This window comes from Centropristis striata, chromosome 21, assembly GCF_030273125.1.
Source record: "Centropristis striata isolate RG_2023a ecotype Rhode Island chromosome 21, C.striata_1.0, whole genome shotgun sequence".
Classification (NCBI taxonomy): Eukaryota; Metazoa; Chordata; class Actinopteri; order Perciformes; family Serranidae; genus Centropristis; species Centropristis striata.
In genome coordinates this window covers 17,859,489-17,881,926 of record NC_081537.1, presented here as the reverse complement: position 1 = coordinate 17,881,926, position 22,438 = coordinate 17,859,489, and the positions used below count along the sequence as shown (strand labels likewise).

The 22,438-nt window shown below is 38.6% G+C and overlaps 1 protein-coding gene across 2 annotated transcripts; it reads left to right on the top strand.

Moving 5' to 3' along the window:
* The first annotated feature begins 40 nt into the window (after positions 1-40).
* Positions 41-22,103, top strand: LOC131960058 (poly(ADP-ribose) glycohydrolase). 2 transcript variants are annotated; one of them, XM_059325271.1, is made up of 17 exons: positions 41-567; positions 673-764; positions 856-1,619; positions 1,897-2,019; positions 2,562-2,648; positions 2,910-2,984; positions 6,413-6,505; positions 7,688-7,842; positions 10,227-10,306; positions 10,386-10,446; positions 10,570-10,645; positions 11,907-12,054; positions 16,987-17,065; positions 17,497-17,605; positions 19,629-19,734; positions 20,784-20,912; positions 21,177-22,101. In XM_059325271.1, the coding sequence occupies exons 1-17, from the start codon at positions 452-454 to the stop codon at positions 21,350-21,352; spliced, it is 2,469 nt and encodes an 822-aa protein (XP_059181254.1). In that variant the 5' UTR covers positions 41-451; the 3' UTR covers positions 21,353-22,101. The 2 variants fall into 2 exon arrangements, with proteins under 2 accessions (XP_059181254.1, XP_059181255.1); XM_059325272.1 differs by having other exon boundaries at positions 525-567; positions 876-1,619; positions 21,177-22,103.
* Positions 22,104-22,438: the final 335 nt, after the last annotated feature.

The following is a 22,438-nucleotide window of genomic DNA, read 5'->3' as shown; positions in this document are numbered from 1 at the left end:
AACTTCGACGAGAACTGCCTTGGAAATATCGCGTTATTTTAGAATGTTCTACGTCACTCGCGCGCGGAAGTGTTTTGTGTTGAACAACGGTTTAGCAAAGTACCAATTCGTTAAAGTTAAAAGTACCATTTTGCGTTTTAACGTCAACAAAACAACCAACTTTCTTAGCTACTCTACAAAATACCTGCTCAGTAGCTCCGACGCTATTCTAAATTAGTTTTCCGGTTGTTTTCATGACCCGTTTTAGTCAAAGATAGTTAGCATGTAAGCTAGCTAACGCTTGGTTTGTTGACAATCTGTCAACCAGGCGTCGTTAGACAACCACTTATTACGACCGCAGGCAAAACAACATTTTCCTTTATCATTGGATACTCGGAGAAGTTTGCCTTTAAGTGAACTAACTAAAATATCGGTAAACATGTGTGCTCTCTTGAAATAGATATTGGCATGTATGGCTGCATACCATATTTTAAGATTTGCTCACTTATTGAAGAAAGGACTGCCCAAGAAACAAGTCTGGATAAAATCAAAAAACACCTCAATCGTGGTGTCAGCTCAAGTTGTATTGTGAGTATACATTTAGTGTATTTTAATGTTTATTAAACTGCCAAGATGCACCTCTGTCTCACAATAATATGAGCATGTCTTGTGTGTTGCTTTCTGCTTTTGTAGAATGACTGCTCTGACAGACTTTGAACCATTAGCAAAGAGAGTCAGGGTCGAAATCAGTGCCCCAACAACGTCCCCTTCATCTTCTCTCCAAGGTAGACAATGTTTTTCTGGCAGAGTATATGTCATTGACACTGATTTCAGTATTTCCGTTTGTAAAACTGTGTTTGTTTTTTAATTCTTCAGCCCCATCTTTTCATATTCAGAGCAGAAAAAATGACGCAGTAGATCAAGAAAGGAGGCAAAACAACACAGACACGAAAATGGATATACGGCCGAAGACTGGAGCAGGTGGTTTGCGAGGTGTAAAGAAGAAAGGCCCCCAACAAAAAATCATCTCCAGACAGACGGAGAAATCCAGAAATACTCTTAGTCGATGGTTGGTTAAGCCCCAAAAAACCTCAAGTACAGATGAAGTTAACGAAACCCAAGAGGATGTAGAGATGGCCGATGATGACAATGGATTTCAAAGTACCTCGGCTCAGGTTCTGGAATGCCAAAATGCTGAAAAGCCTGCTATCTCTGACTCTGATGAAGAAACACAACCTTTGACACCACAAGACCTAGTTGAAGTCAACCCTGTGTCACCAGCCTCAAAAGATTCTGCGGGGAGTGAGCTTACGCAGACACTATCCTGCAATTATGATGAATTTGAGAAAGAAGAAGTGAATACATGTCCAGCAAACTCAGAGGGCTCTGTCAAACACAATACCAAAATAACAGACTTCTTTTCTGGGACGTCATCATCGTCAGGTTTACCTGTGAGACAGGGCAGGTTTGATAAATCTCCAGGGAGACGAGATGCAGACAAGGAAACTACCTCTGGTGGGGGCAAGTCTGACGTCAAATGGCTGGGGACACCAATCAGTGAACTAAAGAGAATGCCTGAATGTGGTGCACCACTTCCTCGGCTGAAGGACCTTGTTGACCAGCACACTGTGATGATAAGGGTTTGAGGATTTTTTAAATTCTATTCACAGAACTTAAGGTGGTTACTTCAGAAAAATGTAATATAATTTAAATATATTATTTTTTATATCCCAGTTATGTCAGAGTCATTTGTAGGTTTGCATTGCCAAAGTGTTGACATAAAACATGATCTTTAATATGATGATTATTCTTTGAATTTTTCACATATCTATATTTTATTGTCAATCAATTATTGTTTAATTTACACACAGGAATTACATGTTATAATGACTTCTTTTTATTCACTCCCATTGACAGACAGACCTTCTTCAGAATGGAAAAGTTCCTGTTCCCTATCCAGCTAGGTTTAAGGATACCTGGGATGATGTCCATGTCAAGATGCCCTGTTCCAGTAGCAGCCTGTTTCCTGTACTGGATGAGGTGACGGTCCAAGTATTTACAGATCTGCTAGTTTAAAAACAATTGTAGTAATGGATATATAAATGATGCATTTCGATTGTACAATTGTGATTTAGTATGGGTCATGTAATTAGTGCAATTACATTATATGACTGACCGAAGGCATATTTATTCTATAATTGTTACCAAAGAGGACGATATGAAGAACACAGTGATATATAATTCAACTTCATTTCATCTTTTTACTAATTTGTTAAGCAAAAAAACTCAAATTACTCTGGTTGCTGCAAGATTTCCCGCTTTTCTTTGTTTTATGTAATATAAAAGGTAATATGTTTGCATTTTGGCCTCGTAGTTAAACAAAACGAGACATTAAAAGAAAACATTTTATGTGAAGTGATATTGCCATTTTTCACTATTTTCCTGACATTTTATGCCACATTAATTGGTAATGAATACAGTCATTAGTTACTATCCATCCATCCATCCTCATTTGTCATGTCTCAGGTATGCATGTGAAAAGCTGAAGTGAATTCACACTAATTAAACTTGCACCTCCACAGGAAACACTAGAACTGCAGAATAAGAGTCGTTGGGAGCTGATCGAGGAAACTTTAAACAACAGTTTTACAAGTCCATTTGAGTTGAAGGCAAGTTTAACACCTATGTTATTTTATTTGCAAGACCTAATGTATTTTCCTTCTTAGCATGAGGGGCACAGTGTACTGTAGTTGTTGTTACCAGACTATGCCATAAGATGGCGTCATAAGACCAGAAACTGAATGGCACTCAGTTTCTGAATTTTTTTCCCTATTTTTTCAATTTGTTTGTTGTTTGACTGTGCATATGTATTAATTCTGACTGACTTTTGCTTCTCAATTTTCTATAATTATTTAATTTGTTTCTTACAGAATGCAATGTTGAAATACAGTTCCTCACAAGCCAAGAAATGGGACTTCACCGCATTACGGTTATACTGCACTAAGGTAAACAATATACATAGCTGTTGGGATTATTGATTTAATCTTGATTAAATCTTTGATTTAATTAATATCACTGATCCTTAAAGTAGTACATTCCTCAGTATATATGTTCTCAGAATAATTGAATTAATACTGGCATGCAGACAGACAGAAAGACATGGGCACACATGTTGAAGATGTCAGAGGGTTAGCAGTTTATTAATTACACCTTAAATGTCCAATCATGACACATAATTGTCAAGCAGAAGGCATCATAAACCAGTGTTGGTGCTTCTCATTTCACACCAAATTAAATAAAGCTTGGTGTAATCAGTATTTTATTTATTTTGTGGTACTGGGGATTGATAGCTATAGATAAGCCAATTGTGCACACATTTTTTCTTGTGTTTGTTTCTCTACTATTCTAAAAAACCCTGTCATAACTTCATACAAAATATAATGAGCCTGTCATCTAGGGTGATTTAGAGTAAATACTTGTGTCGAAAGTACTTGCGTATAAAGTTTTAATATGTTCATGCATTACGTTAAAAGTCAAAAGACTTGCTCAATAGAACGTGATTCATTTGTTCATATTTATTTTCTTGTGCTGTCTGGACGTCTGGCCGTTTGGAGGTCTGAAGTTCAGATTATTATAAGGATGTATTTTAGGGTGTTTATGCCGTTTTTATTTATTTTTTATTGTCCCCAGCTAACTCATTTTCATTATGGGCCAAGTATAGGCCTGAGTTGCATCATGATGGCCAGAGCTCTGTTGGTTTATTAGTTGTCAGTGTCTTCTCCAGCCTTGTTTGGAGGCCATCCATCATCTTTTGTGTTGATGCAATCTGCGTCATCCTTTGTAGAGAATCAAGGGGGGCTGTACTACTGTCTGGCTCAAGGGGATGGGAATCTTCCATTTGGAGAGATGGGCCGTGTTGTGACATGGCTGTTTGATATAAGAAGTCCTGAACCTGTAAGACAATACAAATAATAGGCTTTATTTTCCTTATAGTAGGAGACCACTCAATATGCGTGACATATTCTAGAATACCTCAGCTACATGTTTTTATTATATCTCATATTTCAGGAAAGAAGTACATGTAGCGCTTTTTTCATGAATGCCAGCATGTCAAATGTGTTGCTGTCATTCTATACAAGTATAGTAATGGATTTCTCGCAGGAGAATGCTGAAGCCCTTGAGAGGCAAAGTGGGACTCTTGAGAAATAATTTAATCGTTTGCCAAAAGGTCATGTTTAGTAACTTGTCAGAAATGAAAACGGCTGACATTACATCCCAGACAACGCTTAACTCCGGCCTTATACTGTTGAATCCATTGTGAGCCATATGTATGTCATAAATCATGTTTGAATGGGAACTGTATTAGATAAAATCTGAACATGTTGAGAGGCTTTAGCTGGAAGCCAAGTTTTATTGTGGTGGTTGGATTTGAATTGTGTCAGGTCTTCTGGGATTGCACAATTTGATTTTGCCAGACTAAAAAATGTCCAGCGCCATTACATCTATCAAATTTAAGTTGGATTTGGAATGTGGTGCTAAATTTTTTTAGGTAATTATAGACATTTATAACATTTATTCATTCACTGTTTTGTTGATTAGTATGTGAAAATGGCCACAATTGTATTGCAAATTAGATAATTGTATGTTACTTTTTTAAGCCATAAATGTCATTGTAGCTCACACAAAATACCTTTCTTTTCTTTCTTTTTTTTATTTTTTACATTTTCTTCTTTATTTATCCTCTATTTGTTGTAAAGTTTGCATACACAGTTTCTCCTAACAAAGATATTGCTCTCACAGAATTTATTCACAGCTTGACTGAATAATAAATCTGTGTTTTTGTCATCGAAATGGGCAGTAGCAATTAGGCTACATGTACAATATCTCTAACATATTGATAGAAAATAGCTCATATAGCCCATAGAATATAATGTTGGTGTTTTAAAAACCATCACAAAGGATCCCACATCGTATTTCCAGTGCAACACACAAGCAAAATGGGTAATGGCAAAGAATGCAATGTGATGTACCCCATTTTTCACTTTGTTACTTTTCTTTTGAAGAGGCCAGATTGGAGACACTAGAGCAGGCTTATTTTGAGTGTCAGAGAAAAGTCGACATGAATGGCATAGAGTGACGGGCCAGGCGCCCTCATTGAATATTCATCTCGGCACGCACATCTTATGAATAACTGAAAAGCTGTTGACAGACAGCATTGGTTTTGTCAATTTCTCTTTCTCCAGCCCAACCAGTGTTGTATTTACGGTTATGAGCATGCAAGCGTTTTATTTTTACATGGTCACACATCCACAGACGCAGTCAAGCAGATTGCTTTATTGCCCAGACCGGTGGGGAATAGAAAGAGGAACATCAGGAGTTGTGTTAAATCTGTATGGGAGCTCTGGTTTTTCACAGCCCACACCCTCGCATCTTGCTTGATTACTTTGTCAGTTTGGTGTGATGTACAGACCTGTATCAAGTCATACAGAGTGTTAGTTCAGTTGATTTGATGCACTGTCTTCCGCTGATTTAAAGAGCTTGGCTTATACTACCTCAGCTATATCCACCATCTCACCCTGTCAACTGCCGTCATTTATTACACCCATAGGAGCAGTTTATGATGTCACCCAGGTCATTACTTATGACAGTGTTTAGTCAGGCTTCCTTTGCTATAATATAAATGTCCTTTTGCGAAATCACAAGTCAAGGCTCCTTGTCCTGAGAACACACTGTCCTTTCTATTTCAAACGCTGGGCGATTTGCATCTCTTCCAGGAAGACTGTTTAATCAGCTGGCATGGCAGTGCAACCTTGATGAAATTGCTCTGTGATTGATCATTCTGACATTTTGAAGCCAATATGGGTGTAAATATGGGTAGTATATATTGTCTAAGATACATTAGTGCACTTAAGCAGTGTTGTCGAGTCATTGATGATTGGTACGTTATTTAAATATTTGTTTCTTGTATTATTATTATCGACAAACTGTCCAGCTAAAGCCAGATGTATTTTAATGATATGAAGCCATATTTTTCACAATCCCTTTTAAATGTCCAATATGAGGCAATTGTGAGTTATTTATTTTCCACTAGCTGATTTGCATCTACATGCACAGTATTAAAACCTAGATAGTATAGGATAGGAATTTTCTTTCTTTCTTTTTTTTTTTTTACAAAGAAGGTGCCATTTATATGTATTGCTTCATTTTGTATTGCACTGTGTATGTATGTATGATGTATTGCACCATCATCTTCATTTATTAATGTTTGTTTCCCCGTAATATTTTACATAAGTCCTCTATGTTTTGATATGGATCAGAGCTGGTAATTTGATCTGTCCTCTATCCGTCCTAATCAGCCCAAACAGCTAATAATGTCACAGCTGAGTTTTGTGGCAAAACAACAAACATAAACAGATCTCTTGCTCTCTCCAAGGTCCTGGAGCCTGATGCTGCTGAACATCTGTTTGGCTCCCTGCTGCCAGACATGGTGCAATTAGCACTGAGAGCATCTGAGCTCTGCACCAAGGTAACAGCCATCACTAACCAACAGACACTGACTCACTGGTCTGTGACACAGTAGATCACCGCAGCAGGTTGATCCCAAAGGTCACGACATGATAAATATCTTGTGAAATGGTAGTAAAAATGGTGAGGTCAAGGCACGTAGATATTGATGGTCATTTGTCCGATGTTTTATTGTCCTCTTGGTCGTCTGGTGATTTGCCGTTTGAATGATGAAGAGCGAGATGTGTTTGTGGCCAAAAAAGTCACTTAAAATGTTTTTGCATGTGTGAATTAATGTGGCAAAAATGTAAATTGTCTAATTTTTAGGAAAGCAGTGATACCAATATCACACATCTGGCCAATAGGGACTCAGATAGCTGGATTAGCTATTAGTGCTAATGGGAGGATTTATATACTCGAAAATGCAGCAACAAATTGATCAAAATCAGTATCTAATGTATAAAGGTTAACACTTGAATTGTAATTCCTGTTAATTTTTTTTTAAGTTGCTGGTACACCATCTATTATTTTAATAATAACTAACAATAATGTATATCTGTTTATTTGTTACATTTCTACCTTAAGCCTTACACATTAAACACTGTTATCAGATTGGTACTTGGTTTCAGCCAATACCCAAATCCGGATACCCAGTTTTACATCTGTATTTTATTTTATTTTCTAGTTGGATTACCCACACATTAAAATCATTACCCAAGAAAATTGCATGCAGTGAGGAGTGTAGCAAACTCGGTGCTGTAGGCCATCAAAGTTAAACTTTAGTCTGCATGAGTAGCATAGAAAGTTGTATGTGATGTACTGTAAAAGTTGATTTTTTTTGTTTTGTTGTTGTTTTCTAACAGAACTGCATTAGAATATATGTTTTTAATAGATAGAATATTGAGTAGTTTGCTATCACTACCTGTTCGTCTATAGTCTTAATGCAACAAGCTTACCCTATTGTTATTACAGAATTGCTTGCATAGACGCACTGCTTTTTTTCATAAGCACATAGTCTTTGTAAGTAGTACGGATCACTTGTGAGCAAAGATGGACATTGATTGTGATTATAATGACTGATTCAAGAAGCATAGAGTAGTGCAAAATTAGTACATTCATGCAACATACTTCAATGTCTCGTTTGGCAAATTGACAAAACAAATTATTATGACCTTCCTCAGTTGTACCTCTGTTCCTCCTCTAGCCGATACCCCTCCTCAAGAGAGGCATGAACCACTCCATCACCATGTCTCAGGAGCAGGTGGCATGTCTGCTCGCCAACGCCTTCTTCTGCACGTTCCCCCGACGAAACTCCAGAAGGACTGAGTACTGGAACTACCCAGACATCAACTTTTTCAGGTAATGTAAGGCTATGGTAGTTAGTTACATAATCAGGTTGGAAATGATGCTGCTGTGAAAACTAGTTAGATTTCCATGAGGGGGCACTACTGTATACGTTTTCTTCATTAATCATTTTATCTTCTGGTGAGGCTTTACATTGTACGTAGATTTAATTACACAGCAGGTAACACTATCTTATAACATACAAGTATTTTGATCAGAAACAGTGATCACTCTGACATATTTACACACTGATCAGAAGATTTTACCTTTCAAATGTGTAGGGCAGACTTTCTCTTTAGCCTGCAATACTTACTACAACTTCACACTACAGTATTCGTAATCCTTTCTTTTCTATGGCATCCGTACCTTTCTTTATGCATAGTTCAAGGCCGAACCTTAATGCATCAAATATGACAAAGAGGTGGGCAGAAAGGTTTTTTTTTTTTTTTTTTTTTATCCCTGCAAGCTTTCACTATGTCGATTGTCTGGGTGGTGTAATGCAAAAACAGTCTGCCGATCACTGCTCAGTCATGTCCCCCATCTCTGTTGGCATCACAGTGTAATTACCTAAATGGAGGAGGGAATTAGATTAACATTGACTCAGATGGCTGCTTTTGACAATGGAGAAGGCCATTGGCTGTTTTGCAGAAGGCTGTAACCGAGTTCAGTTGCATCAGCATTTCATTCACACAAAGGGTTTTGCTGTGGTTTGAAAGAAGAAAGCCAGTGTCATCTCTTTAACCTGCTGCTAACAATTGTTCCGAACAACCAATTTGGGACGAGGAAGCTTTGAAATCTGTGCTCCTTATCATTAATTTATTTGTATTTGATTACTCTTTATTTAGGTCTGTCATTTCCAAACTCCTTTTCCTGCATTTTTGTTTCACAGAAATAGAGGGTAGATAAAATAAAAAACGTTAAGTTGTTTATCTTCAGATGTTCTTTTATCTCAATGCAGAAATCGAATTTGCATTGAGGTAAAGCTGAATATTAAGATTGTTTTTTCCTGGTTTGATTGGCGCTGTCATTCAAAGTATTCTTCAGAGACTAACTCTATTATTTTACCAGGATGTGCATTGAGCTCAAAAAGTGCTTCCAGGATGGACTTCCCTGCTTTTTAAATGTTTTTATTGTGCTGATGATGCAGAAATCTAGCCAGTATACATACTGTAATCACTTATGCCTCTTTCCTGAGTTACATCATAGCTTTTTTTCACCTCGGTGGGGGGTATATTGATGTTATATAATTCTGTTTTAATTCTCTATTCCTCAAAGGCCATATTGCAATTTGTTACTAAAAGCCCCGCTCCACCAGTGGCTAGCTGATGTCAAAGACATTTGCCCCGAGGACTACATGATACACGATTGTTTCTGGAGGCCACACTGACAAAAAATAGAAATGAATGCAGGAGCGGACTTGGTTGAATGAGCTTTTCAGCCCCTAAAGGGCTCTCAGTGCATCAAGCTTTTGTCGTTATTTCATTTAACTCACATGAAATTTCATTTTCTTTATTATGGCATGTGAGGCAGGCTATGGGGTTCTTTTATAGAGTTTGCTTGAGACGGAGATGCTTAATGCTGAAAGTGCATCCAAACCCACCCTCTGCGCCTCACCACCACCAGTTTGTGTGTGTGTTTGTGTGTTATTTTAAGGGATTGACCCTTTGCCTCCTCAGGACTTAGTTGCTTAAAAGGGACACAGGGCTTCTTAATGTACCCCCAAGGAGGAAGCCCTGTTTCTCTCTCTGTTCATTTTTTGTGTGAGTGCTATGAAGTGGCACATGAGTGTGACTCTGTGATGGCAAGCCTCGGGCAACTCCATTGTCGTAACAGCGAAGGAACTCCTACATAATCGGCTAGTGACTGAAAGGGAAGCTGAGTGAGAGCTGAACTAATTCATATCAAAAGTTAAAGCATGACTGAACTCACATGGCTAAAGTGGAGGTTTTGTGTTTCGACAGCGCTGGAGAGTCTTTTTCCTGGTCTTGGCTTTAGTTGGTGGACTGAAAGAGTTGGTGGTTGCCTCTAATAGCACATAGCTTGCTTAAAATAGTTTAAGAAGAACATAACATGCACTTAGTATCAAGACAGAATTACAATTTGTCTATAACTGGTGTCAATAATGATGTTTTTTCTGTTGTTTATTTTGCTTTTGAAGTTATTTATTACTCCCTTTGTGTCTGGGAAAACAAAGAAATCTTCATTATAAAAAATAACTGAACTGCACATAACCAACACAACATTCAGCCAGCGTAAAATGTATGTGACTCATCAGATAAACATCGGCCAATGTTATTGTGGAATGTAATATTATTTATCAATAGGCCGATGAGAGTCAACAAGGCAAATATTGTCCGATATATCGTGCACCCCTACTCATAATCTGTTCTTGCCTTCAGGCTGTTTGAGGGGGTATCTTCAAGGAAGATTGAGAAGCTGAAAACCCTAATGTGCTATTTCAAAAGTGTCACAGAGCAAAGTAGGTGTATATATTTCATTTTTAAAATATTCTGTTAAAATAAGATGCAATCTAAAAAATTCCCTTTCTTGTTTTTCAGCACCCACTGGACTTGTAACATTCACAAGAAAAAGCTTGGATAAACCTCTGAATTGGAAAAGGTATTGTTAATTGACACTGTAATCCAAATTTATCAGAAGTAATATGTCAGTTGTTTCTGTTAAATCCAATAGACTAAGCTGTAGTCTGTATAACCGCAAAACGATAAATTCTTTGTGTTTCAGCTCACAGACTCAGCTCACAAAGCTCCACATCACGTGTGAAGGGACCATTGAGGATGATGGTCATGGAATGCTTCAGGTAAGACACGGAGGAGAAAAAGTATACCACTAGTGTTCACTTGTGGATAGACAACATGATGGTGTGATTTAGAGGAACTTTACCCAGCAGAATAATTTTCTTTTGCTTGAAAGATCTCTTAGTTTGAGAGAGAGAGTCCTTTTTGTGGTTGCTTCCCCATCCTCTTTTCCCCCTTCTGTTGTAGTCAGTCACTGAGCCACCACATTGTGGAGTCTTTCACCCAGAATGCTTACGGCTGCTGAAAAGGCCTTTGAGGGAGCCTGTGACACGTCGGAGGGAGGGTGTGCTGGGACTGGGGTCGAGGCCTCTGATCCTCCTCTGCTCTCTGTGTCGGCCATGCTTCCTGTACACTGTCAGAATGGCCCGCTCTGCCTTTCACCTTTTGTTTGCTTCCAGTTGCCACAAGCTGACAGTTGATGTGCACACATGACCAACTCCGGGGCAAGCTGCGGGCCCGGATTGATGGATGCTCTGCTGGGGTGGGGGGTGGAGGTGGTGGTTTGCTGACAGCCTGTCAAAGCAGACTTTGGAGGCTAGCCTGCTGTCCCAGAGTTGAGTGACCAGTTTGGGGAGATCTACTCTCAGACTGCTGCTCACCCCATTGCAGCTTCTTCTTGGGGGTTGTGCTGGGGCTGGTCCGGGCTGTCTATAGGCCAATGAGCAACAACTGTCACTCCGGAAAATGGATTATATGTTCCACATGGCTGCTCTCTAACTAAAACAATGAGTTGTCACGTCTGTGTCTGAGCTGAAACGATGAGGTGCATATTTTCTTTAGAATCATAAACAGACCACAAATAAACAAGTAAATCAGTGTCACCCATAGATGTGCCCACAAAGAACACAAGCAGCCAGATATATCACAGGCATCAGTCAGCAGTCAATGTAGCAGCATGTTATGACTGGAGGGAGATGTTTACTTTGGACTGCAGGACTGCTCTCTTGTTTTGATATTTGCTACTGGCAGCAGCAGACCTAAGTGCTGCTCCTGGGGAGAACTCGTTTTGGCATGGGGGACACATGTCTGAGTAATGCAAGCACCTCAAGCCGCCTTCCCATTCAGCTTGTCAGGGACTTTGTCACAAATAAAAGAAAAAAAGGGCTGAGACCCTTTCATGAAGTGTTTTCCTTCTGTTGTCCAAGTTTGGGAAAATTCACATAAAATGTTAAGTTATAAGAACATGTGCACATGGCTACAAAATTCAGTAAATGCTGCATGGGTTCTTCTTCATCATCATCAGTCATCTGTCTTGATTTGCAGGTGGATTTTGCCAATCAGTTTGTGGGAGGAGGAGTCACCAGTTCTGGTCTAGTCCAAGAGGAAATCCGTTTTCTGATCAACCCGGAGCTTATTGTTTCTCGCCTCTTCACTGAAGCGCTGGATCATAATGAATGTCTGATCATCACAGGTCAGTGATCAAAAACCTCACCTTGTTTAAAAATTATTTTACTGAATTCATCCCACTATCAATTATTCATGATTTAATCCGTTGATCCAGATCAGATCAATAATGCCCCTGGGTTGACTTTTCTCATGCTTGACCTGTAATTTGACAGAAGAGACATCATAGGTGTTTATAATCACACACAGCATGAAGTACACACCTTCAATTTACCCCATTCAGGCTCTGGCCCCTTTTTCTGCATCTGTCCTTGTCACACCTTTTATTTTGATTGGCTGTGAAGAAGAGAGTTGCATCAATCTGGAGTTTTAGATTGGGCTGTCCTGATTGCTCTGTTGGTGTCTTTCTGTTGACTAATTCCCTCTGACTGAGTGGTCGCAACAAACATGGTTGGGGCAGCTGGTAAACCCAGTAACAAGAGCCCTACTCAGACTCAGCAGGTGGCTGATGGCTCCTGTCGGTCTGTTTTTGTGTCTTTTTTTATTTGTCTGACGCTGTTTGTCTAGACTTCTGTAGCTGCTTGATTGCATTTGATGGAGAGGTTATAAAACAAATGTTGTATAGGACAGTGATAGTTTATGAAAACACACAGATGGCTACTTAAATCTCAATGTTATTCTGAAACAATTTGTCATTCGCAAAAATGAACATCTTACTGTATTGAGGACGACTTGAAATGAGCCATTTGGACCATAAACTCATTAGGAAATTGTTTTCTGATGTAATAAATTGATTCATAAGTAGGATCAATTTCTCATAGGCTTCTATGTGACCAGACTTCTTTTTGCAACCAGTGGAAGCACCCCCTGCTAGCCATTAACAATGTAGGATAAAGGCGCTACTGCATTGGCTTCACTTTTAAAACTAAATGTATTTAACGTTTTTATGACTATTAAAGCTGTACATTTTAATAAATGCAATTCCATGACGTGATCCACTGTAATGACGCAAATGCTAACCACCCATAAATAGCCTCAACATTGCTTTATGAAGTGGCTTGGACGAGAACAGGAAGGGAGGCAGCAGGGCCTCCGCCCTCCTGATCAGCAATCATACCGCTGCATCAGGTCTACTCGCTTTGGCGGAGTCACCTTCAGACTTCTTGCTGGCCATCTCTCCCTCGCCTCCACTTACCCCACTTAACTTTATTACCCGGGCCCAGAATTAATTATAGCTGGAAGACCTGCCCAAGACCCGCTCTGCTAATGGACTCTTCCATTCCATCATCTTTATTAAACCCTGCCTGTATCTCTTGTTCCCGTTGTAAAAGCCAAGTGTAAGCCTTAGCTGCATTGTGGCCATGTGGTAAATCATATCCCCCAGTGATATGTTTTGGCATACAGTAGGGAAGCTAATGGATCTTACCTCTGCACTGAAATTTGCAAAAGTGCCCAGGCCTAATTTAATTTTTCTTGATTGCTAGATCTGTGGCTGCCATCAGGGCGGTCAAAAGTATAAACTGTATCAAGGAGAAGTCCTTTGATTCATTGATAGAAGTATTGACCATAAATGTGCTGCAAGCTTGACACAGTCAGGATAAAGAGACATTCTTCTTGACTCTGCATAAAATCTTGCTAAAAATTTAGACAGCTATGATTTCTTTTTATTGTAATCCTTGTGTGTTCCCATGCTTGACAATAATAAAACTTCCTCAATTGCCCACTTTTGTCTTGACATGGCAATGAGATGCGCTTCTGACCTTTTACACTCTCTGGTCCACCACAAATATAAGACACTTTGTTTTGATGTATTTACACATGAAAGGAACAACCTTCAGGAACATTGTGAATTATATCTGCTGTTTTTCATGCAAGCTATTTGTTATTTAGATAAAATTTCTAATAACCAGACACATCTTTTTTCTTTCTCTGGCCAAGATTGATCTCCTTCCCACTCCAAATAATTTGTGAATGACAAAAAAAATAAATCTAAATCATGATTCATATTGTTCCTGAAGGTTGTTTCTTTCAAACGCAAATATGCTTGATCATAGAGTTTGATATGCTTGGAGAACCAGTAAAGGTCAGGTGCATGCAGATGATTTGGTGAAGTAATGTGAGATTGTGCGGGTTGTTGTTTTAATTTTTATACAACCAGACTGGGGCAGAAATAATCTTCATGGATGACTTAATGTATCAAAGTTTTATTTACATTACATTTACATGTTTACCATATTTCCCCTATGTAATTTAATTCTAATATAATAGCTGCAAGTAATGTGATAATAATGTTATAACATAACAGAAATTTGCAAATTTACCAGTTAACCATAATTTTATGAGTAAAATATTCATACAGCTTCCACAGCTAACTTTACGTGGTGAATTAGGTTGTGTGGTAGCCCAGCAGTGCTGCACTGTTATATGTGGCCAAAACAATCATACTAAAAGTAATTCATGACCGTGTTCCAAGTCTTTAAAGCGTTATAACTAGGGCTGGGACTTTAACGCGTTAATTAAGATTAATTAATGACACAAAAATTAATGCGTTAAAAAAATTGACGCATTTTAATCACACTTATTTTTGCACCGCGGAACGTTTCTCACTGGATGAGTTTCAGGCGGACGGATTATACTGGAGCACCAACTAGCGTTCATGAGTTCAGACAACAACAAACCACAGTGAACATGAACAAAGAAGCTGATGAGAGCTTTGGTTGGCCCTGTGGATGGGAAATTTTGTTACAAAAAACGAACGGATGGAAGCGTCGATAAAGAGCATGGTTGTGTTGCTATGCAACAAGGAATTTGCATATCACCGCAGCACATCGAGCCTCAAGTATCACCTCAATGCAAAACATATAGCAGCTAGCGGCTAGTGTGGTAGCTAGCATGGATTGTGTTTTACTTAAAAAAACTAAGTATTATAGTTTACAGAAGGTCTACCTACCTATAGGCTACCTGAATTTCTGAAATGTACTATATTTCTAAATATGCTGTTGCTACACTTAATGGCAAAATTTGCACTGGTCTGTTGGACTTCAACAAAAATAATAATATATTAATTATTATTAAAATAAATAATTTTTGTTGCTTAAGCTTATGTATTCAGTCATTATTCAATGGTATACTAAAAATCCATGTGAAAAAAATTACTTCTCACTGTTCTCAGGTCAAATATTTATATGCGATTAAAATGCTATTAATTTCAATTAATTAATTACAAAGCCTCTAATTAATTAGATTATTTTTTTTAATCGAGTCCCGGCTAGTTATAACATTACCCCATTAGCGTGGTGGCTGAGATGAGCCATGTGTCAGTGTAGCACTGTAATGAACTTGATATATATTGAAATATCCTATCAATAAATTAGGTATCTACTTATATAATAATCTAATTACTGTGTTGCCAAGTGGCTTGCAATTAATTATAAAAAAAGAAAGCTGTGTGGCAAAAAATGCCAATATTTCTATATTTTATTTCTGACATGGCTAGAATATTTTTAAATATGCTTAAAGTCCTTTTTTTCTACTTTCTTTTTTAAATTAAACTTAAGTATTGACCATATTGTTGCATGCTTTCTGCTGTAGCTACTTAGTGTTTATATACATATATATATATAGATATAGATATATATATATATCTATATCTATATAGATATATATATATATAATGGAACTGTTTTATTTAGTGTTGATTTTTCCAACTCATTTTATGCATCTCATCAGACTTAACTCAAATAAAAGGGGCATAATTTATTGGCCAATTGGCTTCAGTAATGCTTTCGTCAAACTTTAAAGCTTTCAGCAGAATATTTACCATTTCCACTTTAGGTTTGTTACACTAAACATTGTGTTATCTTCTGAGTGAAGATATTTCACTGTGCAGTTATCTATGATTTATGCCAGTTCATTATCCAGAAATGGTATGAACCACAAGAATATAGAATTATTATGTCCATGAATGATGCTAAACACCATAAAAATGCTCAGTTTAACTTTGCAGACCACAAAGTAAATATTAGGCTAGGTGTGTTAAATTGCCCACAATGCTTTTTGCTCATATGTGTTAGTTTTAATAGCATGACAATGACTGGTGAACTAGATTAGGCACTTCAGTGTCTTATCCGGGCAGTGATTGTGCTTGTTAGTTAAAAAAGTGAAAGGCAGGCTGATTATTAGTGAAATGTCTGTCAAGTGGAGTGCTCAAGAGAGTCCCTCCCCCACATGTGCACCTCCTAATACCTGCCGACCAAGGCCCCACTACTAATCACTTGGTTTAGTCACTTTGCAGCATGAAGCATCTCAGCGAGTGCTCTCGACAGCCAGGTACTAATGAGCGCTAATGAATGGGAAGTTAATTTGTGGCCTCATTTATTTGACTGTGCTGTTGCCTCCCCACCCTCCGCTCCCCCCTTTAACTGGTGTTGAGTGTTCCCCTGTGGGCTGGCGGTCAGCCGCTGCTTCTCACGTTGTTTCAAGGGGGGGTAATAACTTGACCTTCCTCTTGTCAGGAGACAGCTGCTACTGTTTCATCCCATCGTATCAGGCAGGATCACGACAAACGAACCCCATAAAAACCTTTGTGTTATTACAATGAATGTTAAACCAATTTGTGCTGTTGGATGCTAATGCAACGTTTAGAGTTACCCGTTGTATTTTTGTTATTTATTGTTTCTATATTAAAATGCATTTATTTGGTTCCTTAAAAGCCGGTTGTTGGTTTTGCAGTATTTAATCTGCAACACATTCCTTTAGCATAGTTTATCCATTTATGAATGGCAGTTTGTAAATCTCAGTTGAATCAAAAACACATTGATCTTAGCTACATGACAATTATTACTCTAAACCATGCATTTTAAAAAGTTGGCATCATTAGATTGCACTAAACTAGATGTGTGCCTGTTAACAGTGTAATCTTACCTGCCTTTCAGATATGTGTGTAATGTGTAATGCTTTACAGTGGTGTGCAACTATTGTTATTGTTTGTTATTACCAGGTACACAGCAGTACAGTAAATACTCAGGGTATGCTCAGACCTACCAGTGGGATGGCAGCCATCAGGACACAACTCCAAGGTATTTACTGCACCTAGTTGTTAAAAGGACCTTAAAATGCTTAAGTAATAACTAAATTCTTTGTTTAACCTCGTCTTAACAACCATTTTTAGCAATGCTAGGTCATTCGAGGGTAATTTTGGTCCGTCAGGCTATTAATGGGCAGCGATCAAATTTTGTACAGACCTTCATGGTCTTTAAAAGAGGGATCCAATAGCACCACCATTAGGGTTGTTTCAGATGTAAAATTCAGACTTTCAGTCTTTTCATGACATAACAGAAAAAAACGGACATAAAGCACAATAACTGTCAGGTTTTATTTTATTTATTTTGTAGAACTTTGAACTTCCTATTTTGTCATGAAGGTAGTGACAAGAATAGATTGCCCCACTTTGACCAAACCTTGTTTGTACATGAAATGGTGCAAAATAATTTATTTTGATTTGTTCCAGAGATGACTGGCAGAGAAGATGCACAGAGATTGTGGCCATCGATGCGCTGCAGTTCAAGAGCTTTCTAGAGCAGTTTCAGCCAGAGAAACTAAACAGAGAACTCAACAAGGTTATCTTAAATTTTTATAAATCATTTCCTGCTTGCTCTCTTTGAGTGTTGCTTTCACTTTTCTTTCTGTCAAGTGAGTTTGCTCTGCATGTCACAAAACATGAATACTGAGGTTTGCCTTTGGGAAAAAAACACTTGAGAACAAAACAAAACATATCAGCTCTTTGGAAAATGGGTATTAGTAAATGTATGGTGAGTGCTGCTCAAAGTACTTTTGGGTTTTTTTTTAGACAAAGTTTGTATAATTGATGACAGGGGAAGTGTGGGGGCAATCTATCTGTTCTTTGATGTTACACTTTGATCTTCCCATAGTGCATCACTGCAGTAATGTTATTTTTTCACTTAATTTGCCATTTCAGATTTAATCGCTCTAGTGTCAGTCTATTTGGTTGATAATTGGGAAACAGTCTCAAAACAAATGTCAGCTGAGGGGACATTGACTCATGTTTTCTTTTCTCTTGGTAAATATTTAAATTATAGATCAGTGCCTTATGTATGTAATAAAGACTGATGGATTGTCATATTTGTAGAGAATAAGCTTAATCTTTTTCATTACACTGTCCATTAGGCCTAGAATTAATTTTAATGAATACAATTGACCTCAGGGCGATAAATCACAATTATTACATTTACATCACACATTTTTTTTTAAATAGGAATACTTGTATGTGTGTGTGTGCAGTCTTCACAGTCAGAGATGTCCATTTGTAATAAAAAAAATCAAGATGTTGATGATGTCAAGTCAGGAAGCATGAAGGAGTCTGACAGCTCTGACAAGGGTGTGAAGAATGCACAACATATAGATCAATCCTTTGCAATCCGTTTCAGATATTGTTCAGCTAACTGTCACATCTGCCCTTTCACAGGAAAAATTTATGACTGGTCAGGTGGGGGGTGGGCGAATTAATGTCCAGAGCTCCTTCAGATCTTTCATTTAACATCTCCTGCTTTTAGAAATGATTTGTCATGTGACATACAGCCCACCTGACCTGTTGTCATGTCAGATGCTCTTGTTAATGCACATGGATTTAGTCCATAATGTGCAATTGTTCCTATGTAAAACCAATGACAATTTCACACCATTGTCATTTAATTAATAGTTATAAAACGACACAATGTTGCCAAATGACACAGTGTTAAAAATGCATGTTCAGTCAGGCCAACCAACCTTTATGTGTTCATGCAATGAATGATGTCGCCTACACAAGCCTGCAGGCAAATGGAATTACTTTGCTGTTTTCCATTTATGTTTGATCGTATGGAGACGTTCTCTAGGTCTGGTTCTTATAAAACATACCAGTGATCTGGAACAATAAGGTGATCCCAAGACCTGAGGCTCATCAGAGCTGATTCAGCCTTTATGTACCAAATGACATATCATTCCCAACTTACTCGAACGGCCCGGCCTCATGTGGCTGACGACTTGATTTAATGTCACCCCAAGAAACTGGTTCACTCACAGTTTTGATGATGGAAGGGCTTTGCTTATCTAAAATTACCCTGCATTTCATTTATTCTCTGCCACTTTATTTGAAATATTTATGGTTAATTTATTGCCATTGTACAACAGGTTTGCTCAACAAAATGGGTACAAGTGATGTTCTGGGTGGTTTTAATCACCATCTCATGTCAGTTTGTAATATCTCCTGTCAGAATGCTTTCTCCAGCTGTCTATTTTTTAAGATTTAAGCCAGTTAGACCCTATGATTAAAGCCCTCACAAATATGCAGTGTTCATAGCATGCAAACTACTTCTTGAATAAATCCCAAAGTGCAATTATTTTCCTTTGAATAACAGTAATGCAACAAAAAAATGTCCAAAATATCAGTGTCCTGCTCACTTTATGCTAAACTATTAAGTGTTCATTATGCAGAGAATGATACCAAACTTAGGAAATGTTTTACAGTGTACTTATGTCCTTGTGTCTGCTGCAGAACACTTGTCCAATCATATTAAATTCTGTTATGCTTTATATTTACATTCCCATTTCTAATACGTTTTTCATTGCTCTACCTCCATTTAGGCATACTGTGGTTTTGCTCGCCCTGAAGAACAAAGCCAAAACCTTGCGGCAGTGGCTACAGGGAACTGGGGATGTGGGGTTTTTGGAGGTGACACACGTCTGAAAGGTAAGCACTGACGTAACACTCCCGTCAGAAGATGTTGTGAAAAAATATGCTCTGATCATCTTTGCGCACTTGGCAGTCCAAGCGGACTCTCTTCTTGGATATGACAGAATAAATTTAAGCTTGAAAGGCGTCAGCAGATCAGTGTGGGCATCCATTTGTCTTGCGGGAATGCGTTCATTTAGTTAAGGCCTATTCGTCGCCTTCCTTCTATTGATCAAATGACAAAGTTAATATGTTTCATTAATAGTGAAATTGATCGTCTGCTCGAGTCCATCAATCCGTTACAGCTTTCTGTCTCAGCCTTGTATCACTGCCACTGAGTAGGGAGCTTCGGGGGAGTTTATGCTAAAAGCTCTGCTTCTTACTTTCTACCTGACTTGGAGTCACTGTGCTTGGAAAATATACATACATATTTGTTAATTAGCTGTAGCAAGGTACAGCTCTCTATAGGCACAATCGCCTACTGTCTGCTTAATGACATGCCTCCTGGGAAGAGCTTTGTAATTCAGTTGCTGTTCCCCTCCTGGGTTTACCTTCTGTGGCCTCAGATGGCCACCTATTTTTTTAATTGTCAGATAATTCTCAGGAAAAACAGTTGAAACGGAGAAGGGGTAAGAAACTGCTGAAGTGGAGACATATCCAGCTTAGCCCCCCTCAGAAAATGTTGATTCAGTTATGCTCGTTAATTTGCCACTGTCCCAACCTTCATTAATCAGCAGACATATTTCCAGTCTCTTAAAATATTCACAGCTCTCTGGGGCCAGACCTGGCCTCTCTTTGTATCTAATCCAGAGTTCTCAGTGGGGGTTAGACCTATTCCCCCGATCACTTGCCTTTTGCTGTACATGCTACAAAGGCTGGTGCTGCACACGTTAAATGGTAACATCAGCTACTGTTCAGACCACTGTGTATTTAAACTTTTCTGTATTTTTTCCAAGAGAATTAAGATATGTGAACTAAACTTCCAAAAAGCATTAAAAGGACATTTGTACTGCATATTTTCTGCTCCTCTCACTGTTGAGGTTTAACAGAGGCTTCTTTTCCTGCAGCTCTGCTCCAGATGCTGGCAGCTGCTGAGGCGGGTCGAGATGTGGCCTATTTCACCTTTGGTGACAGCCAGCTCATGACAGATGTCTACAAGATGCACTCTTTCCTAATTCAGAGGAATATCAGTGTTGGTAAGGAAAACAACCACAGTGTCTGCTTCCTGCTGTTTTGCAATTGATTTCACTGCCAAGGGTGTGATAATAATGAAATAATGACATGGTTAATTATGTTGTGGAAAATGTCCTCTTAGGATTTTGTTGTGTGTGATCTCATGAGATAATGATATGGATAATTATTGTTCCTGAAAACTTACTGCAAAGTCCACATTGTGCTTGCTGTGATATGAGTCCATGGTAGAGACTAGATAACACACAATCTTCTTGTCTCCCTCACAGGGGAGGTGTATAATCTCCTAGGGCAGTACTATAGCTCGGTGTGCAAGAGCTGCCTCGGTCGGCGCCCTGACGTCAGCCTCTACTCCTTCATCTACCAACAGGTCAGCTCCTCCCTGGCGCCAGATGACTCCGACAGGGGCTCGGCCAGACATCACGTCCCTGCAGACTGCCGTTAAGGTCAGGTGGCTGATGAGTCACCGTGCCTTGTCTTTGGAATATGAAACAAAACTCAATTAAAACAAATAATTTTTTAGCTAATTTTTTTGTAAGACAAGTTTCTATCAACAGTGGTGAATATTCCAAATGTGGCCTCCACCACTGGCAGCTGAAAATGACAATCTAGCTTGCAGATCCTTTTCTAAAAACAACTGAACTGCAGAGGGTGATTAGTCATGACCCTGTCATGCGCTGTGTTCATTTTGCTGCTGCTGGTAATTCGCCAATGGATTGAGCTTCAATACCACGCAATTGTGATTTTAATGGTGAAGCAAAGGTTGCCATCCATCTTCTGAGTTTGTCATGTTGCCTTTTTTTTACACCCACACATATCCGGCCTAATTGAATTGGCTGTCAGAAATCAAGTTAAAGGAAAAGAATAACAAGAACAGGGTTTGGAAAGCTTGGAGCGGTCTCAGGAAGGCGGTTTGATTTAAAGAGCAGCCTGGCTCTTTGGGAAATAATCTCTTACCTACTGCTTTTACAATAAAGTTCCATAATGGGTTCGTGAATGCATTTTTCAGGCTCTTTGCTGTAAGTGATTCCAGTCCAAGAAATATTGACTTGATCCATTTGTTTCTGTATTTTTCTAATCATTTCAGAGTGAATCTGCAGATCTTGAATGAAGTGTGAGGTATTTTTCTGACGGAGTTTGTTTTTCAAACAGCCTTAATAAAACCAGTAAATGTAATATTCAAATTCTTAATATGACCTTTGTTTTATTCTAAAGCACCATTTGAATAGAGTCACAAATGTCAGTAATACATCTCAGAACAATCAGAGTGAGGGCCTCTTGTCCCATGGATGTTACAGGCAAAATGAGTTTCCATACAGCCTTGCCATTTATCTTTCCCCAGCTATTGCTTCACCCTTTCACTCACAGTTTAATAAGGTCATACCTTTTATATAAACTGTACATGACACCTCATTAAGTAAAGAGTAGATCATAGAACATCCAGTGAGAGGCGGGAGTCAGGCAGTGGGGCTCCTGGGTGATTTCTCTGTCAGATGAAACGCTGCTTCATTTGAATCGAGAAGAAACTGCT

Coding starts and splice junctions, on each gene's coding strand:
- LOC131960058 (XM_059325271.1), top strand. CDS start 452: ATGGCTGCATACCATATTTTAAGATTTGCTCACTTATTGAAGAAAGGA. Junction 2,985..6,412: donor TACGGTTATACTGCACTAAG/GTAAACAATATA, acceptor GCTCTCTCCAAG/GTCCTGGAGCCTGATGCTGC. Junction 7,843..10,226: donor CCAGACATCAACTTTTTCAG/GTAATGTAAGGC, acceptor TCTTGCCTTCAG/GCTGTTTGAGGGGGTATCTT.